This window comes from Schistocerca nitens, chromosome 5 (genome assembly GCF_023898315.1).
Source record: "Schistocerca nitens isolate TAMUIC-IGC-003100 chromosome 5, iqSchNite1.1, whole genome shotgun sequence".
Lineage (NCBI taxonomy): Eukaryota > Metazoa > Arthropoda > Insecta > Orthoptera > Acrididae > Schistocerca > Schistocerca nitens.
Window position 1 is genome coordinate 199802531 of NC_064618.1, and position 25248 is coordinate 199827778.

General features: G+C 38.4%; 1 protein-coding gene across 1 annotated transcript in view; it reads left to right on the top strand.

The window, feature by feature from the left end:
- LOC126260196 (dnaJ homolog subfamily C member 17) overlaps positions 1–25248 on the top strand; it is a 53754-nt gene that overhangs the window by 15363 nt on the left and 13143 nt on the right. Inside the window, exons 3-6 of the mRNA XM_049957476.1 lie at positions 4109–4288; positions 12470–12688; positions 12834–12914; positions 15885–16097. Of these exons, the coding sequence (XP_049813433.1) occupies positions 4109–4288; positions 12470–12688; positions 12834–12914; positions 15885–16097 (693 nt within the window). The remainder of the gene's footprint in view (positions 1–4108; positions 4289–12469; positions 12689–12833; positions 12915–15884; positions 16098–25248) is intronic.

Here is a 25248-nt window from a genome sequence, read left to right on the forward strand (position 1 = left end):
TCATTCTTCCGGCGGACAAGAGTTCCACGACCGTGGTACTTGATCGTCGGGAGTATGTGGCTGAGGGACTGCGTCAGCTTTCAGACAACACAACATACAAAGTTTGCCAAGATAATCCCATTCCTGATGTCCAGGCGGAGCTTCAAGGAATCCTCAGAACCTTAGGCCCCCTACAAAACCTTTCACCTGACTCCATCAACCTCCTGACCCCACCGACACCCCGCGCCCCTACCTTCTACCTTCTTCCTAAAATTCACAAACCCAATCATCCCGGCCGCCCCATTGTAGCTGGTTACCAAGCCCCCACAGAACGTATCTCTGCCTACGTAGATCAACACCTTCAACCCATTACATGCAGTCTCCCATCCTTCATCAAAGACACCAACCACTTTCTCGAACGCCTCCAATCCTTACCCAATCCGTTACCCCCAGAAACCATCCTTGTAACCTTTTATGCCACTTCCTTATACACAAATATCCCGCACGTCCAGGGCCTCGCTGCGATGGAGCACTTCCTTTCACGCCGATCACCTGCCACCCTACCTAAAACCTCTTTCCTCATTACCTTAGCCAGCTTCATCCTGACCCACAACTTCTTCACTTTTGAAGACCAGACATACCAACAATTAAAGGGAACAGCCATGGGTACCAGGATGGCCCCTTCGTACGCCAACCTATTCATGGGTCGCTTAGAGGAAGCCTTCTTGGTTACCCAGGCCTGCCAACCCTAAGTTTGGTACAGATTTATTGATGACATCTTCATGATCTGGACTCACAGTGAAGAACAACTCCAGAATTTCCTCTCCAACCTCAACTCCTTTGGTTCCATCAGATTCACCTGGTCCTACTCCAAATCCCATGCCACTTTCCTTGATGTTGACCTCCACCTGTCCAATGGCCAGCTTCACACGTCCGTCCACATCAAACCCACCAACAAGCAACAGTACCTCCATTACGACAGCTGCCACCCATTCCACATCAAACGGTCCCTTCCCTACAGTCTAGGTCTTCGTGGCAAACGAATCTGCTCCAGTCCGGAATCCCTGAACCATTACACCAACAACCTGACAACAGCTTTCGCATCCCGCAACTACCCTCCCGACCTGGTACAGAAGCAAATAACCAGAGCCACTTCCTCATCCTCTCAAACCCAGAACCTCCCACAGAAGAACCACAAAAGTGTGCCCCACTTGTGACAGGATACTTTCCGGGACTGGATCAGATTCTGAATGTGGTTCTCCAGCAGGGATACGACTTCCTCAAATCCTGCCCTGAAATGAGATCCATCCTTCATGAAATCCTCCCCACTCCACCAAGAGTGTCTTTCCGCCGTCCACCTAACCTTCGTAACCTCTTAGTTCATCCCTATGAAATCCCCAAACCACCTTCCCTACCCTCTGGCTCCTACCCTTGTAACCGCCCCCGGTGTAAAACCTGTCCCATGCACCCTCCCACCACCACCTACTCCAGTCCTGTAACCCGGAAGATGTACACGATCAAAGGCAGAGCCACGTGTGAAAGCACCCACGTGATCTACCAACTGACCTGCCTACACTGTGACGCATTCTATGTGCGAATGACCAGCAACAAACTGTCCATTCGCATGAATGGACACAGGCAGACAGTGTTTGTTGGTAATGAGGATCACCCTGTGGCTAAACATGCCTTGGTGCACGGCCAGCACATCTTGGCACAGTGTTACACCGTCCGGGTTATCTGGATACTTCCCACTAACACCAACCTATCCGAACTCCGGAGATGGGAATTTGCTCTTCAATATATCCTCTCTTCCCGTTATCCACCAGGCCTCAATCTCCGCTAATTTCAAGTTGCCGCCACTCATACCTCACCTGTCATTCAACATCTTTGCCTCTGCACTTCTGCCTCGACTGACATCTCTGCCCAAACTCTTTGTCTTTAAATATGTCTGCTTGTGTCTGTATATGTGTGGATGGATATGTGTGTGTGTGTGTGTGTGTGCGAGTGTATACCCATCCTTTTTTCTACCTAAGGTAAGTCTTTCCGCTCCCGGGATTGGAATGACTCCTTACCCTCTCCCTTAAAACCCACATCCTTTCGTCTTTCCCTCTCCTTCCCTCTTTCCTGATGAGGCAACAGTTTGTTGCGAGAGCTTGAATTCTGTGTGTATGTTTGTGTATGTTTGTGTGTCTGTCGACCTGCCAGCACTTTCATTTGGTAAGTCACATCATCTTTGTTTTTAGATATATTTTTCCTACGTGGAATGTTTCCCTCTATTATAACCATATCATTAATTTGTATAAACTTTTTGTGATTAGAAATTGATCTAAAGCTGTTACACAAGTTTCTGCTACTCAAGTAGCAGCCTTTACTTCAGTCATTAAATTACAGGATGTTGCAGGGTTCGAAAGAGCCTCTTTGTTTCTACTATTTGTGAGGAAATCAATGTTGAAGCCGCTACTGTTTTTCAACTCACAATCTATTTTATTTACTGTGTTTAACAAAGACTCCATTTTGATTAAGAAAAGTTCAAATTTTCCAGATGGTGATCAGCAAAGTACAGCAATAAGCAGTTTGAACTGAATAATTTTTATAGTTGCAATTTCATAACTCTTTTCGACATTTGTTCTACTTAAGTCAGATAGATTAGTAAAATCTGTAGTTTTCTTTATGTAAATTGCCACCCCACACTGCTTGCTGTTTTTCCTGCAGTAGTAGGAAGACAAAATGAATTTATTTATTTTCGTATTCTGAATTAATTCTGGGTTAAGCCAGTGTTCAGATATGCATAACAGTGAGATATCTTTTAGTTCATCAGATAACAGCATATTAATTTCATTGGTCTTATTATGCAGGTATTGCACATTATGGTGACAAATTTTTAGATCTGGTATATTCATGGCTTGGTAGTTGGGACCATATCTACAGCAACACATACCTTTAGTGTAAATTAGGATCAGTAGTTGTGTTGTCTTTTCATTCTTCTTTCTTGTTCATTTTACTTTTCTCACTGTTGTCAGTGGGATATACAGGAAGCTGATAGATTGTTTTCTTCCTTAAAAGTCTTTATCGATTATTTCATGACACGATCACAAACAACCTTTTGCTATCATAGTTTAAATGCATTCTATGCTTCATGTGCCGATTTCGATGCAACCTGCTTATATCCAGTATTTTGAACACAGTTTCCTTGCTTTAAAGTTTGTTTTCCGAATTTCTTTGTTTACACATGAACTATAAATTAGATCGTATCTTTGAGGCAGCGTGGCAGCTACTGTATTTCTGCATGTCATTTTCCTGTGTTAGTTTCATCTGTGAGTTAGTGTCTAGAATATTTTTACATCCTGCTCCAGGTTTCACTACACTAGTCATTGCTATGTCGTGATTTTTCTCTCAGAACGTGCTGGATAGATTTCTGCCATGATTGTCCTGTAGTAATATTACATTAATCATTTTCCTTGTGTTCATTATTGACTTTAGTTGCATAGACACCATTCATTTTCACCTCATTGATTTTTACAAGCTCACGATTATTTGGAGAGTCATTATCAGAGCTGCTTGTTTCCAAAACATCATATTTGTTTTTATCAGAAAATATATATTTCTGTGCCAGTTCATGGTGCTACGTCAGCATTATTTCCAGCGCAACATATTCTGTATTCTCTCTAAGTCCATCTTGATACAGAATGCATACCTGTTTCTGATTTGACATGTTATGCTATGTGTTGGATTTTTGTGACAAGTATGGTAAACTACACTCCATACATATATGGAAAATTGCCAAAAAACTAATGTGAACTCATCTCTTATCCTGACCAGTTTCATTTATTGTAGCAAATGGATTCAATCACTTTGTGTCTCCTATTTGTTTCACTAATACACTCTTTGGGGAGATATATGAACAGTTAGTCATCATTACTAGATGCTGCAGCCTAACAGAGAAAAACTGTCAGTTATTGTTAAATATTTCTTAAATTCAAAAAACTAAACCAACATTACCTGTACTGTCTTAATCGAAACATGTAACATTAATAGCAAACATGGTATTTTAGTCCAACACTAACAGATATAATAGGGATTTTGAAAAATGTGCTAGCATTTATTTTGCGTATTTTTATCATAATTTCAGGCTGCATATGATAAAGTATTAAAGGCAAAGCAAGCTGCGAAACTTAGAACACAACAGCTAGACTCTAGAAGAAAGAAATTTAAAGAGGAACTAGAAGCAAGAGAGAGGGCAGCACAAGAAGCAGCAGCAAAGAAGTCTGAGTTTTTAATTGACACAAGAACAGATGAAGAAAAGCTTCAGGTAAACAGTGGCATCAACTGCCATGGCATCCTGAAATACATATTTCATCTTTTTCAGTCATGGAGAGATGAGTAAGTTATGAAGCAGTTTTTATTACCTGTACTATTTTTGTATTTGGTTACATTTTAGTAATTACATAAGTTACTGGTCTTGTTTCATAAGAAATAATTTTCAGCATTTGAAATATCGAAATGAAAATGTGTTAGATAAAGCTGGAGGAATTAGACAAATGTTGATACAAATATGAAGAAAAGATGAAATGGTAAGAACTAATTGTGTGTGGTGGTTTTCTTTTTCTTTTTTTTTTTTTCTCAAGAACTTGGGTGGAGGTTGAGAGTGGCAACAGGCCAATGGAATAATCAGTTCCTGAATTCAAAAATCTCTAATTCCCAAATATATCAATTTCCTTTGCTGTTACAAAATATACTACTACTTTGTAAAGCGTTTCCAAAGCCCTGTGCCCCCAACCCTCCACACCTATTTTCTTCCTTTGGAAGAAAGAACCTTTTCCTAGAAGCTCAGTTATTTTTCTTTCCTCCACTATCTGTCCTACACAACTTTTTCATAATTTTGTAGCTTCAATGGTGTTGGAGGGAGAGGGAGGGGAAGGCAGCAATGTGACCATGGCAGTATTTTTGCCGTTCAAACTAAGTACTACTTTTTTTATTTTATTTTCAAATCCAGCAGCAGTATTTATTGCTATGGATTTTGAAACGACAGGGATCCATATTCAGGGATAAAGTGTAAGATTTATGTACATTACCTCTGCAAAATTAACATCTGAACATGTAGAAACTGCTCATCCATCCATCAATAGATACAGTATAACCTCAACTCAGTATCAACTATTTTCATACCTCTTGTTGTGTGAATAAGCATTGTCCTCATTTCAGATGATCAAGTCCACAAATGGAGCCTTGAGGCTTTGAAATTGATAGCCATTAAGTTATGAAGCAATGAATACTGCTGTTTGAATGTAAACATAAAAATAGTATTTTTTTCCAATGTGAAAAGCAGCTTATTCTAATTTCCATATTTGGTAACAGGGTCCACTTTTACAGTTTCTTTTTGTTGGATAAATTCCTTGTCAGTAATAGATCAAGAGTCAGCTTCCTTCATTTACACATAATGGAAACCAAATATTAGCCAGATCAACTTATCGTCATTTTTAGGAGTATTTGTGATGTGGACTCAGAAAGTGTCCAGCTTATACTCTGTGTGTGCTTCAAATTAAGTCGTACTAGAGGTGATGTAATAAACACATGTAGCATTTAGAGTAATGAAGTAAGTTACAGAGTATATGGTAATTTCCATTATATCACTGTATTAGAACTAATGCACAAAGCTGTTCTGTAGAATATGGGATAGCTATGATGTTTGTTTCTTCTTTTTTATGTAAAAGTGATCCCTTGCTGTAGGCACCAGTGCCAAAATACTCCAAACTTAATTAATTTTTGAAAAACTAGTACATAATATTTATTCAGTTTATTAATGGCAATTATCAGAACTTTGTTCAGTGTTGTCATGCATGGAAATGAAACCAGAGTTTTGAGTGATTACAGATAAGGACTGGTTCAAGCTAATCATACTGTGCAGTCCATTTATAATCATACTGTACAATTCATTTATAATGAATGTTTTATTCAGTTCTTGTTATTAATAGTCTTACTTCTGTGATATATTTCAACAGTTGGACTCTTCATGTGTGGTCAGTATATATAAAGCCAGGTAACATATGGGTTCTTTTCAGTATACAAAATTAGTAGTTACTTAAAAATATTACATTTGTGGTAAATATGAATGTATATGTGAATTACAGCTCAAAATGGGACTACAAAATAAATGTTGTTTTGTAGTTAATTCCAGAGAAACTATTTTATCACAGATATTTCAAGCCTCTGCAGGAACCGTGGACCTCACCAAAATGGGGTGCCTTGTGTGCCTTAGCTGTACAGATAGCCATGCCATAGGCACAACCACAACTGGGATAGGCCAAACAAATTTGTTATTCCTGATGAGGGGCAGCAGCCTCTTCAGTCTGAATGATTAACTGGTTTGGCTCTACTCTGTGGCTTAATTATGAGGCTATCCTCTTGGCTAAAAATTTTGAGAGGTTTTAGCCTACCATTCAGATCTCTGGGTGGGCACAACTCGGAAGGATGTCTTCATCAGGAAAAACAAGACCGACATTCTGTGGGTAGGGTCATATAATGTTAGGTACATTAATCAGGTAGATAGGTTAGAGAATTTTGAAAGGGAGGTGAATATGTTGAAGTTAGATGTTGTGGGAATTAGAAGGATGCAGTAGCTGTATGAGTAAGACTTCTGGTTATATGAGTGCTGGTTAGGAGTACAAAAGCAAATACAGGTAATACAGTAGTACTTCTAATAATAAATAAGAAAATAAGGAATGTTGGTAAGATGCTATTAACAGCACAGTGAATGCATTATCATAGACAAGAAACCAACACCCATCAAAGCAGTACAAGTTTATTTGCCAACTAGCTCCACAGATGACAACGAGATGAAAGACTGTATAAGGAGATGAAAGAAATCATGCAGATAGTTCAGGGAGATGAACATTTTATTGTGATGCCTGACAGGAATTCTCTAGTAGGGGAAGGAAAAGAAGGAAAACTAGTAGAAGGACTCGGGCCGGAGAAAAGGGATGGAAGGGGAAGCCACCTGATATAATTTTGCACAGAGCATAATGTAATCGTCACTAACACTTGGTAAGAATTGTATAAGAAAGTTATGAACATGTCAAAGATGTGGTAGTTTTCAGATTGGTTATATAATGGTAAGATAAAGATTTCTAAACCACATTTCCATAGCCCAATGTAGACTTTTGCCATAATGTAATGGTTATGAACTGCAAAGTTAAACCGAAGAAGTTGTAAAAAGATATAAAATTAAGAGGATGAAACCTGGATAAAGTGAAGCAACCAGTGGTTGTTGAGAGTTTCAGATGAAGCATTAAGCAAAGTTTTGACTGAAACAAGGGGAAAAGAATAATATAGATAATGAGTGGGTAGCTTTAAGAGATGAAATAGTGAAAACAGCAGAGGATCAAATAGGTAAAAAGTTCTACTTGAAATCCTAGGGTAACACAGGAATAACTGAATTTAATTGATTAAAGGACAAAATACAAAAAAAATTAAACAAATTAGGCAAAAGGGAATACAGATGACAAAAAAATGAAATTGCCAGTAAATGGAAAATGGCTATACAGAAATGGCTACAGAAGCCAGGTGAAACACACTCAGACTTTAAGAAGAATGTTATAATACCAATGTCAAAGAAGATAGTTGCTGATAGGTGCGAATATACTGAACCATCAGTTCAATAAGTCATAGTTGCAAAATACTGTCACAAGTCATTTACAGACGAATGGAAAGACTGCTAGAAGCCAATCTCAGGGAAGATCAGTATGAGTTTTGGAGAAATTTAGAAAAGTGTGGCACTGCTGACGATACAGCTTAGAAGGTAGGTTGGAGAAGGACAAAACTATTTTTTTACAACGTGTACAGAAACCAGACTGCAGTTAGAGAGGCATGAAGGGCAAGCAGTAGTTGAGAAGGGAGTCAAACAGGGTCGTAGCCTATAGTCAATGTTATTCAATTTGTAAATTGATGAAGCATTGACGAAACCAAAGATAAATTAGGAACGGGAATTAAATTTCAGGGAGAACAAACAAAAACTTTGCAGTTTTCCGATATCATTGTAATTCTGCCAGACATTATAAATGACTTGGAGTAACAGTTGAATGGAATGGATAGTGTCTTGAAAAGAGATTATAAGATAACCACCAGCAAAAGTAGAATAATGTAATGCAATCTTGTTGAATTAAATCAGGTGATGCTCACAGAAGTAGATTAGGAAATGCAACACTGAAAGTAGTGGATGGGTTTTGCTATTTGAGCAGCAAAGTAACTGATGTTGGCTGTAGTAGAGAGACTGAAAAAACAGAATGACAATCACAAGGAAATCATTAAAAAAATTCTTAGCATATAACATAAATTTAAGTGTTAGTAAAACGTTCTGTGAAGGTATTTGTCTGGAATGTAGCCTTGTTCAGGAGTGAAACATGGGCAATAAACAGTTTGGACAAGAAAAGAATAGAAGTTTTTGAAATGTGTTGCTGTAGACCCACAAATGGACTAAATCAGGAGTTTGATTGGTAGGACACATCCTGGGACTTCAGTGAATAGTCAGCTTGTTAATTATGTGAAGTTGGTGGGGTTAAAAATTATAGAAGGAAGGCTAGCTCAAGATAGATTAGTGATTCATCAAATCAGTTTTTGGACTGAAGACCACATTAACAGCAACTTCCTAATAGCATTGTTTTCTCCATATAAGTATGAACAAAGTAACTAATTTTCATTAACCAGTATTGTACAACATTTAGAAAAATTACTTCAGACAAAGTTGCGAAATAGGGAATACACAGATGCAACACCATCTGTGTACTTGTAATTTATACTCTGCTGCAACATCAGTTGTCATGTGGATGAAATCTTTCCACAAGATACGCACCAAGTAAGCAACATAGTGCATAATAGTCCAACCTGGCATCTTAGTTCAAAGAAATGTGCACAGTTCAGTTCTACTTGGTGTAGTAGTCTTGTTTGAGTTTCTCCTTAATGAAAACACACAAAAGGACTCATTAGTATGCTCATCTAGGCGTATACCCTGCAGGTCCAGAAGCACTTTTCTGCAGATGTTTTAGTAGTCAAATGGGAAAGGAGGATCTCAAGTAACACCTTAAATCAGAGAGGCATCCTCTTGCCTATAGAAAAATGTTGCTTCCCAACATAAACAGACAACAGTTATTCAAAGCTTAAACAGTGCTGAAGGAAGAAAACAAGGCAAAGATCATTTATGGAAAGGAACTGCTGAAGTTTATGCAAAAGAAAATAGTTCTAGTCGGAAATCTGGAATATGGTATGTTACAGACATAAGAAATATTTGCCAGATTTTTTAGTGTGAAATAAAATACAAACAGCCTTCAAGTGTGGTGCATTATGTTAGATATGGGTATAAATCTAGAAAATACATTTCTTGTGTGAAAGAATACCATATTACTTTCTTGGACACACATTATTTTATGGTTGTGTCTTTTTATAGAGGAACCATCAATGCAAACACCTCATGCAGTTAAGGAAAGCAACTACAGAAACCTAAACCAGGAACACTGTACAGTGATTTGAACTTAGGTTCTCTTGAATATGTGTCCAATGTATTAACCATACTTGTACCTTACACAGTCCACTACAGTTCTTTTTCCAAGCTAAAAAATGGGATGTTATCAATAATTAAAGGCTGGGGTACACTCTGGCCATGTGATTTGCATTTTAGCTTCACCCTGTAGGATTTTATCCTCATAACAGGCCTCTGTAAGCACAAGCATTGTTAACTATAAAATATAAGAATCACAGTTGAATATATTGTTGTTGTTGTCTTCATCATTTTGAATCTGCTTAGTGTATTCATCTCTTGGTCTCCTTCTAAAATTTTGACCCGCCACACTTCTCTCCAGTACGAAATTGGTGATCTGTTGATGCATCAGAACATGTACTACCAACTGATCCCTTCTTCTAGTCAAGTTGTGCCACAAATTCCTCTTCTTCCCAATTCTGTTCAGTACCTCCTTATTACTTACGTGATGTACCCATCTAATCTTCAAAATTCTTCTGCAGCACCATGTTTCAAAAGCTTCTATTCTCTTCTTTTCTAAACTATTTATTGTCCATGTTTTGCTTTCATACATGGGCTACATTCCATACAAATAATTTCAGAAACGACTTCCTGACATTTAAATCTATACTCGATGTTAACAAATTTTTCTTCTTCAGAAACGCTTTCCTCGCCATTGCCAGTCTACATTTTATATCCTCTCTACTTCGACCATCATCAGTTATTTTGCTCCCCAAATAGCAAAACTCCTTTACTACTTTAAGTGTCTCATTTCCTAATCTAATTCCCTCAGCATCACCCTACTTAATTCGACTACATTCCATTATCCTCGTTTTGCTTTTGTTGATGTTCATCTTATACCCTCCTTTCAAGACACTGTCCATTACGTTCAACTGCTCTTCCAAGTCCTTTGCTGTCTCTGACAGAATTACAATATCATCGGTGAACCTCAAAGTTTTTATTTCTTCTCCATGGATTTTAATACCTACTCCGAACTTTTCTTTTGTTTCCTTTATTGCTTGCTCAATATACAGATTGAATAACATCGGGGATAGGCTACAACCCTGTCTCACTCCCTTCCCTACCACTGCTTCCCTTTCATACCCCTCGACTCGTATGACTGCCATCTGCTTTCTGTACAAATTGTAAATAGCCTTTCGCTCCCTGTACTTTACCCCTTGCCACCTTCAGAATTTGAAAGAGAGTAATCCAGTCAACATTGCTAAAAGCTTTCTCTAAGTCTACAAATGCTAGAAACGTAGGTTTTGTGGTGTCACCGCTAGACACCACACTTGCTAGGTGGTAACTTAAATCGGCCGCGGTCCTGTAGTACATGTCGGACCCGCGTGTCGCCACTGTGTAATCGCAATCCTAGCGCCACCACATGGCAGGTCACAATACACGGACTAGACCTCGCCCAGTTGTACGGACGACATAGCTTGCGACCAGACGTACGAAGCTTTCCTCTCATTTGCCGAGAGACAGATTGAATAGCCTTCAGCTTAGTCCATAGCTACTACCTAGCAAGGCGCCATTTGTATCAGTGCTTATAGCTTCCTAATATTCAAGAGAGATGTATTCCAACAAGAGAATAAAAGTTAAGTAACCTATATCTACGTACTTTTCTTCTTATTCATTAATAAGTCTCATGTTCCAGAACTTCAAGCCCGTCTGCGTTAGTTTAGCGTGCACCTAGCTACCTCATTGTGTCTAGACTGTAGGAGCTAGACACAACAGGTTTGCCTTCCCTTAATCTTTTTTCTAAGATAAGTCGTAGGGTCAGTATAGCCTCACGTGTTCCAACATTTCTGCGGAATCCAAACTGATCTTCCCCGATGTCTGCTTCTACCAGTTTTTCCATTCGTCTGTAAAGAATTCGCGTTAGTATTTTGCAACCGTGACTTATTAAACTGATAGTTCGGTAATTTTCACGTCTGTCAACACCTGCTTTCTTTGGGATTGGAATTATTATACTCTTCTTGAAGTCTGAGGGTATTTCGCCTGTCTCATACATCTTGCTCCCCAGATGGTAGAGTTTTGTCATGGCTGGCTCTCCCCTAATGAAATGTTTTCTACTCCCGGGGTTGAATATAAGAGGCTCTGATCTCTGTACTATTGAACCATCAAAGAACTTCCTCAAATTATATTCATATAATTTATATCTGTACATTCACCAGTGTGGATTGACACATTCTCAATCCAGCACTGTGACATTTAGATATTTCAGGTGCAAATATTTGGTAATTTAAGTGTATTCATTGCCAAACTCTGCATAAAACACTATTTGCTCGACAACAAAACTTAATTATGTGTTCATCTTTAGTGATGTTCCTCCACCCACTGTCTTGGGACACTGAATTACCATGTTGTTAATGGAACACATGCTATGGGTTTACACACATAACTATTGGAATATCAGACCTTAAGCACTACCAGTCATGTGAGTAATTGCCATTTCGGAGTAGGATTGGAGAATTTTTACTGTGATAATATTGAACATTTTTACTCAGTGCTGCCCAAAACATTTCATTTTTCACACTTGTATCAGATATTGGTACAGAACCTGTATTTGGTTTTATCAGCATTTGAAAGAGCTTATTTCCTCACCATAAGAGAAATCTTTATGATATAATTATATGATGTTCCATGCCTTAATAGATAACTTTGTTGTAACTTAAAAAATTCTCAAGCTAACGTTTGCATTCTACACTAAAGCACCAAAGAAACTGGTATAGGCAAGTGTATTCAAATACAGAGATATGTAAACAGGTAGAATACAGCACTGCAGTCAGCAACAATATTAGGCAGGTGTACCAGTTTCTTTGGCTCTCCAGTGTAATTGTGCACATAATTGGAGAGGGGAAATTGTTCTTGATGATATCTGTTCTTGTGAAATTGATCTTTTGTTTGTCGCTGTTGGTAGTGTAATGCAGCAGCTGAATTACATCACTTCTCTAATCTTTAATGTTAATTATTTGTTTGTAGGCTGAGATTGATAGGTTAAGGAAAGAGGGATCAAAAGCAGTGGAAGAAGAAATAAGATATGTTCAGAAAATAATAGAAGAAGAAAGAGAGCAGAGAGCAAACAGGAGAGAACAAGAAGCAAATAATCAATATCGTCTTCGGATTAGGTGGAATGTAAATAAGTCTGATGTGAATAATGGAGGATATTCATATGACATGTTACACAAATTGTTGTCAAAGGTGAGATTATGTTAGTGTCTATCATTCTTATACAATGTAATTACAATGACAGTATAAATCTTAATATTACATTTATTTAAATGAATGAAGACAACATTTGCACAATCTATTTTAACTTCACTTTATGTATTGTTTTATATTGCAGTATGGAAATGTGGTAGCACTGATATTATCTCCAAAGAAGAAAGGTCGAGCACTTGTTGAGTTTGAGAGTAAAGATGCTGCAGTAAGTATTGTAGTAATTGAAACATATGATATTGCAAAATGAAAATGTCGATATTAAGGATAGATAAATGGGTTTCAGGGTTCTCTGTTGACTTATCCGTCACTTTTTTTCTATATGTAACTTTTTTTATTATTGCTGTTATTATTTTTATTTTGGAAAAAGGAGGAAATGCTAAATTATTGTTGACATTGTACCATTTTTTCTAACTGTCTTACTTGGAAAGATACAGGCAGCAGTGACAAGTGTGCTCATTTTTGCAGTATTGTTGACTGTTACATTGTTTCGTTAGTGAAATACATCAGCAGTGGATTGGGCAACAGTTGTGATTATTTCTTATTTTGCTGTTTTGGAAAACCGAAAGTTGTTTCATTGAGACTTGTGAATGGTAAATAAAATGAGAAACAATGATTAAAAGGATGAGTCAATGCAGAATCCAAGTGATGTCATGTTTCATGTAGAAAAGAAAGCAATGAAATTGAAGTAAATGAGTTGACAGAACTGTTGAAGAGATCTGTATTGTCAACAGTCAGAACAGCTTCTGTGATACAGAACAACCAAAGAAGTCAATGAAAATGGAGGCATAGCACACCAGTTGCGTTGAAAGATAATGTGATTGTCGTAGGTGTGCAAATACAAAGGACGGGAATACAGAGGATCTGATTATTCAAAATTGGTGAGTAGAACCCATTTATCTGTCTTTATAGTTGATTACTGTGTTTGATTGTGATATTCTAATTGTTTATTTCATCTCACGGCATTTGTCATTGACGAGAACAAGCATCACACTGAATAAAGTGGATGTGGTCAATTAAAGAAATAAATAGGAATTGGTGCAGATCAAAGATGATTTGAACACATGAATCCATGTAAACGAAAAAGTAAAATAACAAATGATGAACACATTATGAAGCTTCATGAAATAGTAGTTTGGGGCAGTGATGCCCCATTGTACATATTAGAGAAGACAATGCTGGCTGTTCACTGTTAGTTATTGTCTAGTGCACTTGACAGTCATGAGTGGAAACAGTCAAAATAGTTAGAAGGCAGCAGTTATTTAAGGAGTTGCACTAGTGAGTATACACAGAATTGAAAAGACTGCAGAGATGGCTTGACTTCGAAAAGTGATATGTTGTTTATCCTAGCCTACCTGTGGTCAGTTTAAGAAGTTCTAGTTAATATAGTATCCTACACTGGAATATTTTAGGATAACCATGGGTAATGTTTCTGTTAATGATCAGTATATTCCCATAAGTGCTGAAAGGTGCACTTACATTAAATTAAATTAACTTTGCCTGTATGTGCTGGAATGATTTGAAAGCTACGTTCTGACAAAAGCAAAGTAAATTCGTATGGCATGATTGACTGGGATTCTCTCGAGGGATGTTCAGCGACTTGTTTGCAAGTTCTTTCGATTGGTCTGAGATAGTAGTTTGTGAACAATTCGACTCACTGTGGAGAGAAAGTACACAACAGGGCAACACGTATTTGAATTGGATCAATAAGAAGGGACATCTTTCTCCGTCATAGCTAAAATCCACGTTTTTCTGGGTAATGAGTTCAAGCACTCACTGGTAGTGACAAAACCGGGAAAATATTCCAATCCTGGTTACTGAAGTGGGCGAGATTGAATGTCCGTTTTTGTGTGGAGTGTCTTCTTCTGTCGACTGATTTATTTTCTCTTGCATGGAATTGTGATTGTTGAGAAATTTCGCCGGCCGGAGTGGCCGAGCGGTTCTAGGCGCTACAGTCTGGAACCGCGCGACCCCTACGGTCGCAGGTTCGAATCTTGCATTGGGCATGGATGTGTGTGATGTCCTTAGGTTAGTTAGGTTTAAGTAGTTCTAAGTTGTAGGGGCCTGATCACCACAGCAGCTAAGTCCCATAGTGCTCAGAGCCATTTGAACCATTTCAGAAATTTCAGAGGGACATCACAGATTTACACAAATAAAGAGGAGAATTTCTTTTTAAAGGCAGGAATACTTCTGTGCAAAATATTTCATCAGCTAGTATTGTGAAATATCCAAGGATAGTATTGTGTAATATCCAAGGAAAGAGGTGATCATCAAGTTTCCCGAACCCCAAATTTATTGAATGTATATGCTGGTTAGTTTGCCTAGACCTCTCCCACTTTTCCTTCAAAAGATGCAGGTTACTGTTAAAAGACAATTGATACAAATATTATGAGGCAGTGCTCCATCATCTTTTGGGCATGTAACTGGGATATTATTATTTCTTATTCCAACAGTTTAGCTGACAGCCTTACAGACATTCTCATGGTGAGTCACTTCCAAGGCTTTTAAATCACTTTACACAGTATTGTGGAGTAAACTTGGATGCATCAGGGATAACACTATTGGTAACAAGAACATCAAGTCATAGATGAATCTTTATGCATCTAAGATCAAAACAGTGCAAGCACAGAGCCATCGCAATGTTCATCTGTGTTTCCTTTGTTTTAATCGTATCCAGATGGACACTTTTGTTTCCAACAATGTTCTCTCTGATGCATGTGCATTTACTTCACAGTATCGTGTCAAGTGATTTAAAAATCTTAACAAGCAGCCGTGAGAATGGCTTTAAGGTTATGAACCATAAATATCAGAACAGGAATTAATAATACCCTGGATGCATGCCTGTAAGATAATGGAATATTCAATCCCCAGAGAAAACTTCAAGAAACATATTCATTAGGAGGATTATGCTGTTTAATGATAGCAAATTCCTTACTAATGATTGAGTAAAGCCATCATTTCTAAAATTGGCATCTTTGGTGGATAAGTCAGTACAATGTATTTTTCCAGAGATGTTATTTCACATTGTCTTCATCAGCACAATATTTACGACAGGTAATCTATAGTAGTGTTCGGTTGTAATGATCCCCATTTCATGTTCATAATTATGCATATGTTTTATTTCCTTGATTTTTCACATTATGTGTTTTAAAATCCAACAACAAAATTCTCTTTTTAGATCATGGCGCAGAAATATGAAAAGGGCCTTACTTCAAACCCTCTAATTGTAGAGTGGCTTACGCAACCACATAATGAAGAGGATGTCACTACAGTACCATCTTCGCAATTTTCTACAACAGAAAGCAGTGAGAGACATGGACTGTTTCCTTCAATGAACACTGGAGGTGCTATGTCTTCTGGTTCTTATGCTCGCTCCTCACCAAGTCCAATGGTAATTGCATTACATGTTTTTTATGTAAAATATTTCAGTAGTAAAATCCATGGAACACCATGCTACTAATTTGAAAAAAAAATTAAAAATTGAACATTAATTAGCTCATAAAATTACATATGCTGTACCACTTTTGTTGTTAATGTATGTATTTTGAGGAAATGGAAATTGAGCTGGAATATAGAAAGCCTAGTTTCCAGCTTAGTTTCCATTTCCTCAAAATATAGGAAGACTCTCCTCAGGGTGTCACACCTAGTGATTATGAGGCCGGTGACCACGGGGCCCCGAGCTGAGTCCTGGCATTGCTTCCACTTACTTATGCCAGGCTCCTCACTTTTATCTTTCCTGTCTGGCCACCCTCGGCCAGTTCTTGTTCTTTTCTGACCCTGACGCTATTAGGTTTTGAGGGCTAGGGGTCTTTCATTTTCCAACCTATACTTCTCATGCAGCATCTGACCTGGAGAAGGCAGCTGCAAAAGGCGTCTGTCTCCCATGTTAGGGGCGGCCTCCAGAACTGCGGAAGGCAACAGAATACCACCGCAGATTATCTTCCCTGCATAATGCAGTCTCCATTTTATGTACAAACATGGCTTCCTCTCATCTTAAAACAGTGTCCGGAGGTAAAATAGTCCACCATTCGGATCTCCGGGGTGGGGGGACAACTTGAAAGCAGGCAAAAAATCAAAACGAGGATTGGTACCTGGAATGTTAGAACGCTGCTACAGGCAGGAAAACTAGAAAACCTTAAAAGAGAGATGGAAAAGAATCATGTGGACCTCATAGAAGTTACTGAGGTAAGGTGGAATGGACATGGAGAGTTGCAGTCAGATGAATATGTGTTGTACTCCTCAGGAGGAGAAGTAAAAGGAATGAATGGAGTAGGAATGATTATGACAAAGGAGTTGGCTAAATGTGTGGAATATGAAGACTATGCAAATGACCGGGTTATTGGTGTAAGGCCGAAAGGAGCACAAGAAGATTTACTCATTGTCCAGGTTTATATACCAACTTCAGAACATGATGACCAAATTGTAGAGGAAACAACGTACAATGTAATAGAGAGAATAATGGACAAAAATAAAAAATGCTGCAAAATAGTAATGGGAGACTAGAACTCCATTGTGGGAAAAGGGAAAGAGGGAAACATAGCAGGCAGTCATGGTCTTGGAAAGAGAAATGATAGAGGTGAATGGCTAAATGACTTCTGCAGGGAAAGGCAGCTGATAGCGGCAAACACATGGTTCAAGAACCACAAGAGGAGGCTCTACACTTGGAAATCACCAGGGGATAAATACAGAAACCAAATCGATTTTATACTGGTAGAAGAAAGATACAGGAATGGAATCAAGAAGGTGCACACATTACCAGGTGCAGATATTAATAGTGATCACAACTTACTTCTGGCAGAAATAGAAATAAGAATGAAAAAACTGAAGAAGGCGACCATGGTGAAGAAGTGGGATCTAGAGAAGATAAGATCCAACAAAGAACAAATTACAGAAATGCTTTCTCGGGAGTTTGTAAACACCTGGTAATGCCAACGAGTACTGGAATATGCTGAAAGAAGGAATCATTAAAGCAGGACAGCAAAATATAGGATATGTAAATGGGAAAAGGTCAAAAAAACCGTGGGTCACACAAGAAATGATTTCCAAGATGGAGGAGAGAAGAAAATTGAAGAACAAGAGCACTGAAGATGCAAGAAAGATATACCGAATGTTAAATAATGAACTGCGAAGAGAAACAGAGCAGGCTAGGAAAAAATGGCTAAAAGAGGAATGTGATGAAATTGAAGAACTGGACAGGAAGGGAAGATACGACTTATTATACTACAGAGTAAAGACTATGACATGGGAACAAAACAGAGCAGGAAGTGCTACTATGGAAATTTTGAGTAAAAACGAAGAGGTAGTGTACAAAGATCGTGACAGTGTCCTCCAGAGATGGGAAGAATATCTAAAAGAGCTATATGATACAAATAGCAAACCAGAAACTCTGGAACTTGAATCACACAACAGCGTAAGTGATGACGAGAAAGAACCAACCATCATAATGGAAGAAGTAAAGTCTGCCATAGCTGCAATGAAAAATAGCAAAGCAGTAGGTACAGATATGATACTGGGAGAAATATTAAAATGCTTGAACCAAGATGGAATAAGAGAAATACTGAGATTATGTAATAAAATATGACAGTGGTGAATGGTCTGAGGACTTTCTGACAACAGTAATGATTCCATTACCGAAAAAAGAAGAAACCAGGAAATGCAGCAAGCACAGGACAATCAGCCTCATTTCACATGCAGCCAAAGTTATGTTAAGAATAATTGATAAAAGACTTGAAAAAGTAATGGAGGAGAATCTTGGCGAGGAGCGGTTTGGCTTTAGACGGAATACGGGCACCAGAAATGCAATAGGCCTCCTACGAATCTTGGGAGAAAGGTTTATTGAAAAAGGAAGAGACCTAGATATGTGCTTGATCGATCTAGAAAAGGCATTTAACAATGTGGTTTGGGACAAGCTGGCGACTATAATGAGGGAAAAGAGAGTGGACTGGAAAACCAGAAGACTTGTAAACTCATTATATCTTAATCAAAAAGTTTCAATTAAAGTGAGAGGAGAAAGTACAAACTGGATCGGACTAGGAAAAGGAGTAAGACAAGGATGCTATCACCTACTCTTTTCAACCTCTACTTGGAAAATATGATTGACCAATCCTCATTAGATGACAAAGGCGTAGAAATTGGAGGAAGTAGTAGGGTGTTTGAGGTTTGCTGAGGGGAAAAATTACAAGATTTGGTGGACACCATTGAAACTAACGGAAAAAAATATGGAATGAAAATTAACACAGATAAAACAAAAGTGTTGGCACTAGGAGGAAATAAGGAAATACAAATTATGCTGAGTGGAGAAATACTAGAACAGGTGCAACATTTTAAGTATCTTGGAAGCAGGATAGACACCGACTGGAAGTGCACCACAGAAATTAAAACAAGGGTAGCAATGGCAAAAGAGGTGTTTTATAAGAAAAAGAGAATTTTCTGCTGTGGTCTGGACAGAGCACTCAGGAAGAGACTCTTAAAATGTCTGGTTGGAGTGGTGTCCTATATGGCGCTGAAACGTGGACTGTGAGGAAGAAAGACAGAGAAAGGCTGGAGGCTTTTGAGATTTGGACATGGCAGAGGATGGAAAGAATAAGTTGGATGGACAGAGTAAAAAATGAAGAGGTACTGAGAAGAGTGGGAGAGAAAAGACAGTTACTAGATGTAATAAAGAGAAGAAAAAGAAATTGGATTAGGCATATATTAAGAAAGAATGACGGACCGATAAAAACAGTTTTAGAAGGTTATGTAGAAGGGAAAAGGAAGTGAGGAAGGAAGAGATTCCAGATACTGGATGACATGATGGACAGTACAACATACAGCAGCTTTAATAGTTAAATAGTGGTATGCTGCCACTTTAATGACATACACATTAATTTACACTGAATTTGTGAATTGCTGCACACAGCCTGTAGAGAAGAGATTGCGTGTTGTAATGCTGGAAAAGTTCACATTGACGCGCAGATGTCATGTTGAGTTGTTAAACCTGCAGACAGAATGCTTGAACACTGCAGCTGAATATATAGAGCAGTCGATAGTATCTTATTCCACATGGTGGCATCAGCAGTACAAAAACTGCAGTGTCTTCTACTGTGTTTTTAATAATTGAAAGTCCCTCTTGATGATCCTGAAAGGTATAAATAATAGCACAAGGAAAGCCCCATACACCTTCCTTTGTCTTTACAGTAGTTAGTCGAAGAGCTGCATATAATAATGCTTATCAGTCATTACTTTCAGGAGTTCTCATTCTCTGATGTTTAAACATTGCATTTTGACTGTCATTCCATACTGCTCCTGCAAGTGTCATACTATTGTATGTTGGTTCACTGCCATTATGAACACAAACCTCTTACACACTGAAGTGTACAGTTCTTCACACTCAGAACTGTATGCTTTCAGGATTATAGACCAAATTTTCATGTGGAATTAATTACTGGGCCTGTTATCTTGCTAGTATGCTTTTTTCTCCTTAAGGGGAGTTGGAATGCCCTATCTCGCCAATGTTAAATTTGCTAACTTTGTGTACCTTTTTCTTTGGAACTATTATCTTCAGAACTTTGAAATTCTGGCAGAGGTTTTCAGCATATATTGTGAGCCCACTGAACTAGAACCAATGTTTTCTTTTTGTTGGTATAGTATTTATGAATTTTTTACCATTAAGCCATTTTTTATTGGAAAAAGTATAACATAAACTTCCCTAGTTCAGAGAATAAGCCAGTTCTTGTCATGATTCTAGTTCAGTGGCCTCTTTGAACTGTTTTGCAGCATTTCTGAAAATTTGAATGTTGTTGGTTGAGTGGTTTATGAGATAAAGGTACATGTAACACTAAAAATGTCAAATGCCAGAAAATGCGATTAAAGTAATTTATTATGAAAATTCACAAATACCTTTTATTCTATTATCAAAAGTGTCCAGCAGAGTAATCAGGGTCATCTTCTAGTTCTTCTTCTTCACCTAGAAGCTTTCTTCTCCTTGCTGCCCTTGCTTTTTTTGTATTAAATTCAGCTGCATACTGAGCCTTCCTTACTCGCACGCTGTCCAGAAGCTGAAGACCTCTGATGGTGTTGATACCAGGAGCAATGCCGAGCCTTGCCATGACCTTTAGCCTACCCATATGACCATCATTGAATGAAATAACAGCATCACTGACTCCCCATTTCAATGTTTTTATCCCAACAAATACATTCTTAGGTACACGAGTCCAAATGAGGTTGTTGAACGACTCGTTTTGATTCTGGGTACAACCATGAAGACATTTTCGCAGAAGATCAGGATGCCCCAAGTCTCTATATATTGGTTTAATTACTTCCATAACAGCCAATGGAATATAATTTTTATGGTGATAAGGATCCCCAGTAGCTTGAGATTTTCTATAATTGCACCATGACTGAGGACCATCTGGACAAGCAAAATGTTGAGGATTATCATCAGTTGATGATCGATGTAAATATGTGGCCCATACAGCTTGTCTCATTTCCTGCAAATTATTTGCATTATTTCTTATTGCCATACCATAGTATTGTTGTAATTCATTTATAATTTTATCTGACAGGCGACCTCTAATGGTTTTACCATCTGACAAAATTTTGTCCTTCAGATTCTGTTTCAGTTTCCTTAGACGAGTGCCCATTCGTTTCTGAACATGACCGACACATTCTAGTTTAGTTATTGTCTTATTGACATATGGCATGGATTCTGTAACACTTTTGTATGCCTTGGAGTCCCCATCTCCAAGGAATTTTGTGTAAAATACTCCCCGTTCTTTTTCTGATCTGCTAAACATTTTCACAGCAGCGGCAGCCTCCATGCCTCCACTCGTACCTTCATAATTCTTGCTACATATGTGAGCTGCTTCTATCTTACCAGATGCACAATGGTAACAATGTTTAGTGAGCACTTCATAGTCCAAAACTTTACCGCTGTCCACACTAGTAACAGTAGCAACAGCATTTTTGGATGTGTGACCCCTTTTCTGCCAGGTTCCATCAAAAGCAACAGGGATATCTGGGTTTCCTTCATTTATATATTTTGCTTCACTGGCAGCAGCTTTCATTGATAAATCTGCTACAGACTGAACAGCATCTCCTATCACTTCAGTGTAATTGTCAATTTTAGCAGGTGGAGGTGGAAGATTCATTATGGCACAAAATGTTTGAGCAGCAGTATGTCCTTTACCAATTGCTCTCATTGCATACATTAGCCTGATATTACTCTCAAACAAATTGCTACTGCATGTTTTAGAGCTCCAAAAACAGGTCTCACTTTCACAACTGGCACAAACTATAGCAATTTTGCAGGAAAGTCCTATAGATTTTGTTATGTTCATATCAAAAGAACCTCCACAAAGATTACAACACAAACATTTCTTCATAAACTCAGTAAAAACAGGAAAGTCGACTAAAACATATTGTTCATTAGAAGCTTCATCTGTAATTTCACTTGCACAGTTTGATAACTTCTTTTTTGATGCACTGGTGGGCGTGTCTCCTTCACACATCTCAGCTGTACAAACGTCAGAACTTTCACCAGCATCAACAGGTGCTGAAGCAGAATCACTTGAACAAACGTTATTTGTAAATCTATTACCGCGAAACTTTCGCTTTTTAAATAATGATGCACTCCTAGGCATCGTAGAAACTACGCACTCACCACTGAAAGTCAAAACAAGACAGATAACAAACTCCAAATGAGCGACAAACTAAACTCGAGGCTCAAAACAAACACTCACAGATCAAAAACTGAACAATAAACACAGCTAGTCGTAAAAACAATGGTACCTATGGAAGGATCAAAGATTCTACAACTGAAGAGTGAAATCCACAGCCTTCTATATGTAATGTTTTCGGAAATGCGAAGATTTAAATGTGTACAAATCACAAGATGGGTAACTTTGCTGGGCGCACATGTAATTTTGAAAAATTAAATAAAAATACTTCCAATTGGAATTTCTTAACAAATTTTGCACCATTTTAAGCAGAAAATTTCAAATTAAGTTATAAGGTTAAAAACTGAAAATGTGAATTTTTTCCATTTTCCGGCATTCCAACTCCCCTTAAAATCTGAGGTGAAGTTGGTGATATGTTTCTTTGTTAGAGTGAGCAACAAAGATAAAACAAGTAACATTTCTGAAATATGATTTGCAGTTGCTAAGAAAATAGCAGCTGCAAATAAAAACAAAGAATAGTTTCAACACACTCGCAATCTTTTATAGAATAGGTGTTTTGCAGATTGTTGTTTCAAATGTATGGAAGGCATTACATTGTTATTAAATGCATTTTGAGCTCACCAGCCCTTATAAGAGAAAGAACTGTAAGTGTTATCTGAAGAAAACCGGTAATTTTCATTGAGTGCTTTTTCTACCAGCAGTAATTCTAAATCACCTTTGATCATTGAATGTCAGACACGGGAAATGGGCCAGGCTCTAAATTTGGACAATCTGGAATGGAGTAACAATAGCATTGCTGAGTATGTGGGCTGCTATGGGAGACTGGGGTTAACAAATCCCACCTCCTCATCTCTTGCTGTGTACCACACTGAAATCACCATTGCATTCATAATACTTCCATACTGCTATAATTGCTACGGTGTGCTGTATGATGTGCTAGCTAAGGTTGCGCAACAGGTGGAAACAATCTGTACCAGCACAAAGTCATTCAGTTTCCAGTGATTCCTCTGCTACCAGAAAATTGTGAAGTGATAGTATGCATGTATTAAAGACGACTAACACGTAGGCACAGAATTTCATTAATTGTTCTTTATATAGTAGAGCACCCTCACTGCCCCACAAGTGTTGAAATGTTCATCAAGAGACAGAAGTATCAGTTAAACATACTGTTTCTCAAAGATCTTAGCTAGTTTGAAACACTTCCCATCAGTAAAAAAAGTACCTTTGACTCTAACACTTCATTGTCTAACTTCTTTTCCTAAGGCTTATCAAACATTCTTCTTTGCATATTTGCAAAGCCTTTCAAATTTGATGTATGGAATACCCATTCTCCTTGGAGAACACAGAACATAAGTGTAAGAGTTTGTTAAGTTGACTGTGTCAGAGGCCATGCAGACTTGTCGACAAAAACCCTAAGAAGGCTCAGTTTGAAACGTATGACGATAGCTGGACACTTGCAGGTACAAAACTGATTAATAGATTGGAGCTGTTAAGGTGTTTTGCAGCATGGCAAATAGACAAAAATTATGATGCACCTCAATAATTGTACAAAATATGTCTCAAGAAGGAAACTGAATTTTCTGACTTCTGATAAACTGGTGTAATTGTACAGGGTTATTACAAATGATTGAAGTGATTTCACAGCTCTACAAAAACTCAAAAAGTTTTTTTAGGCATTCACAAATGTTCGATATGTGCCCCTTTAGTGATTCGGCAGACATCAAGCCGATAATCAAGTTCCTCCCACACCCGGCGCAGCATGTCCCCATCAATGAGTTCGAAAGCATCGTTGATGCGAGCTCGCAGTTCTGGCACGTTTCTTGGTAGAGGAGGTTTAAACAATAAATCTTTCACATAACCCCACAGAAAGAAATCGCATGGGGTTAAGTTGGGAGAGTATGGAGGCCATGACATGAATTGCTGATCATGATCTCCACCACGACCAATCCATCGGTTTTCCAATCTCCTGTTTAAGAAATGTCGAACATCATGATGGAAGTGCGGTGGAGCACCATCCTGTTGAAAGATGAAGTCGGCGCTGTCGGTCTCCAGTTGTGGCATGAGCCAATTTTCCAGCATGTCCAGATACACATGTCCTGTAACATTTTTTTTCGCAGAAGAAAAAGAGGCCGTAAACTTTAAACCGTGAGATTGCACAAAACACGTTAACTTTTGGTGGATTGCGAATTTGCTGCACGAATGCGTGAGGATTCTCTACCGCCCAGATTCGAACATTGTGTCTGTTCACTTCACCATTAAGAAAAAATGTTGCTTCATTACTGAAAACAAGTTTCGCACTGAACGCATCCTTTTCCATGAGCTGTTGCAACCGCGCCAAAAATTCAAAGCGTTTGACTTTGTCATCGGGTGTCAGGGCTTGTAGCAATTGTAAACGGTAAGGCTTCTGCTTTAGCCTTTTCCGTAAGATTTTCCAAACCGTCGGCTGTGGTACGTTTAGCTCCCTGCTTGCTTTATTCGTCGACTTCCTCGGGCTACGCGTGAAACTTGCCCACACGCGTTCAACCGTTTCTTCGCTCACTGCAGGCCGACCCGTTGATTTCCCCTTACAGAGGCATCCAGAAGCTTTAAACTGCGCATACCATTCGCCGAATGGAGTTAGCAGTTGGTGGATCTTTGTTGAACTTCGTCCTGAAGTGTCGTTGCACTGTTATGACTGACTGATGTGAGTGCATTTCAAGCACGACATACACTTTCTTGGCTCCTGTCACCATTTTGTCTCACTGCGCTCTCGAGCACTCTGTCGGCAGAAACCTAAAGTGCGTCTTCAGCCGAACAAAACTTTATGAGTTTTTCTACGTATCTGTAGTGTGTCGTGACCATATGTCAATGAATGGAGCTACAGTGAATTTATGAAATCGCTTCAAT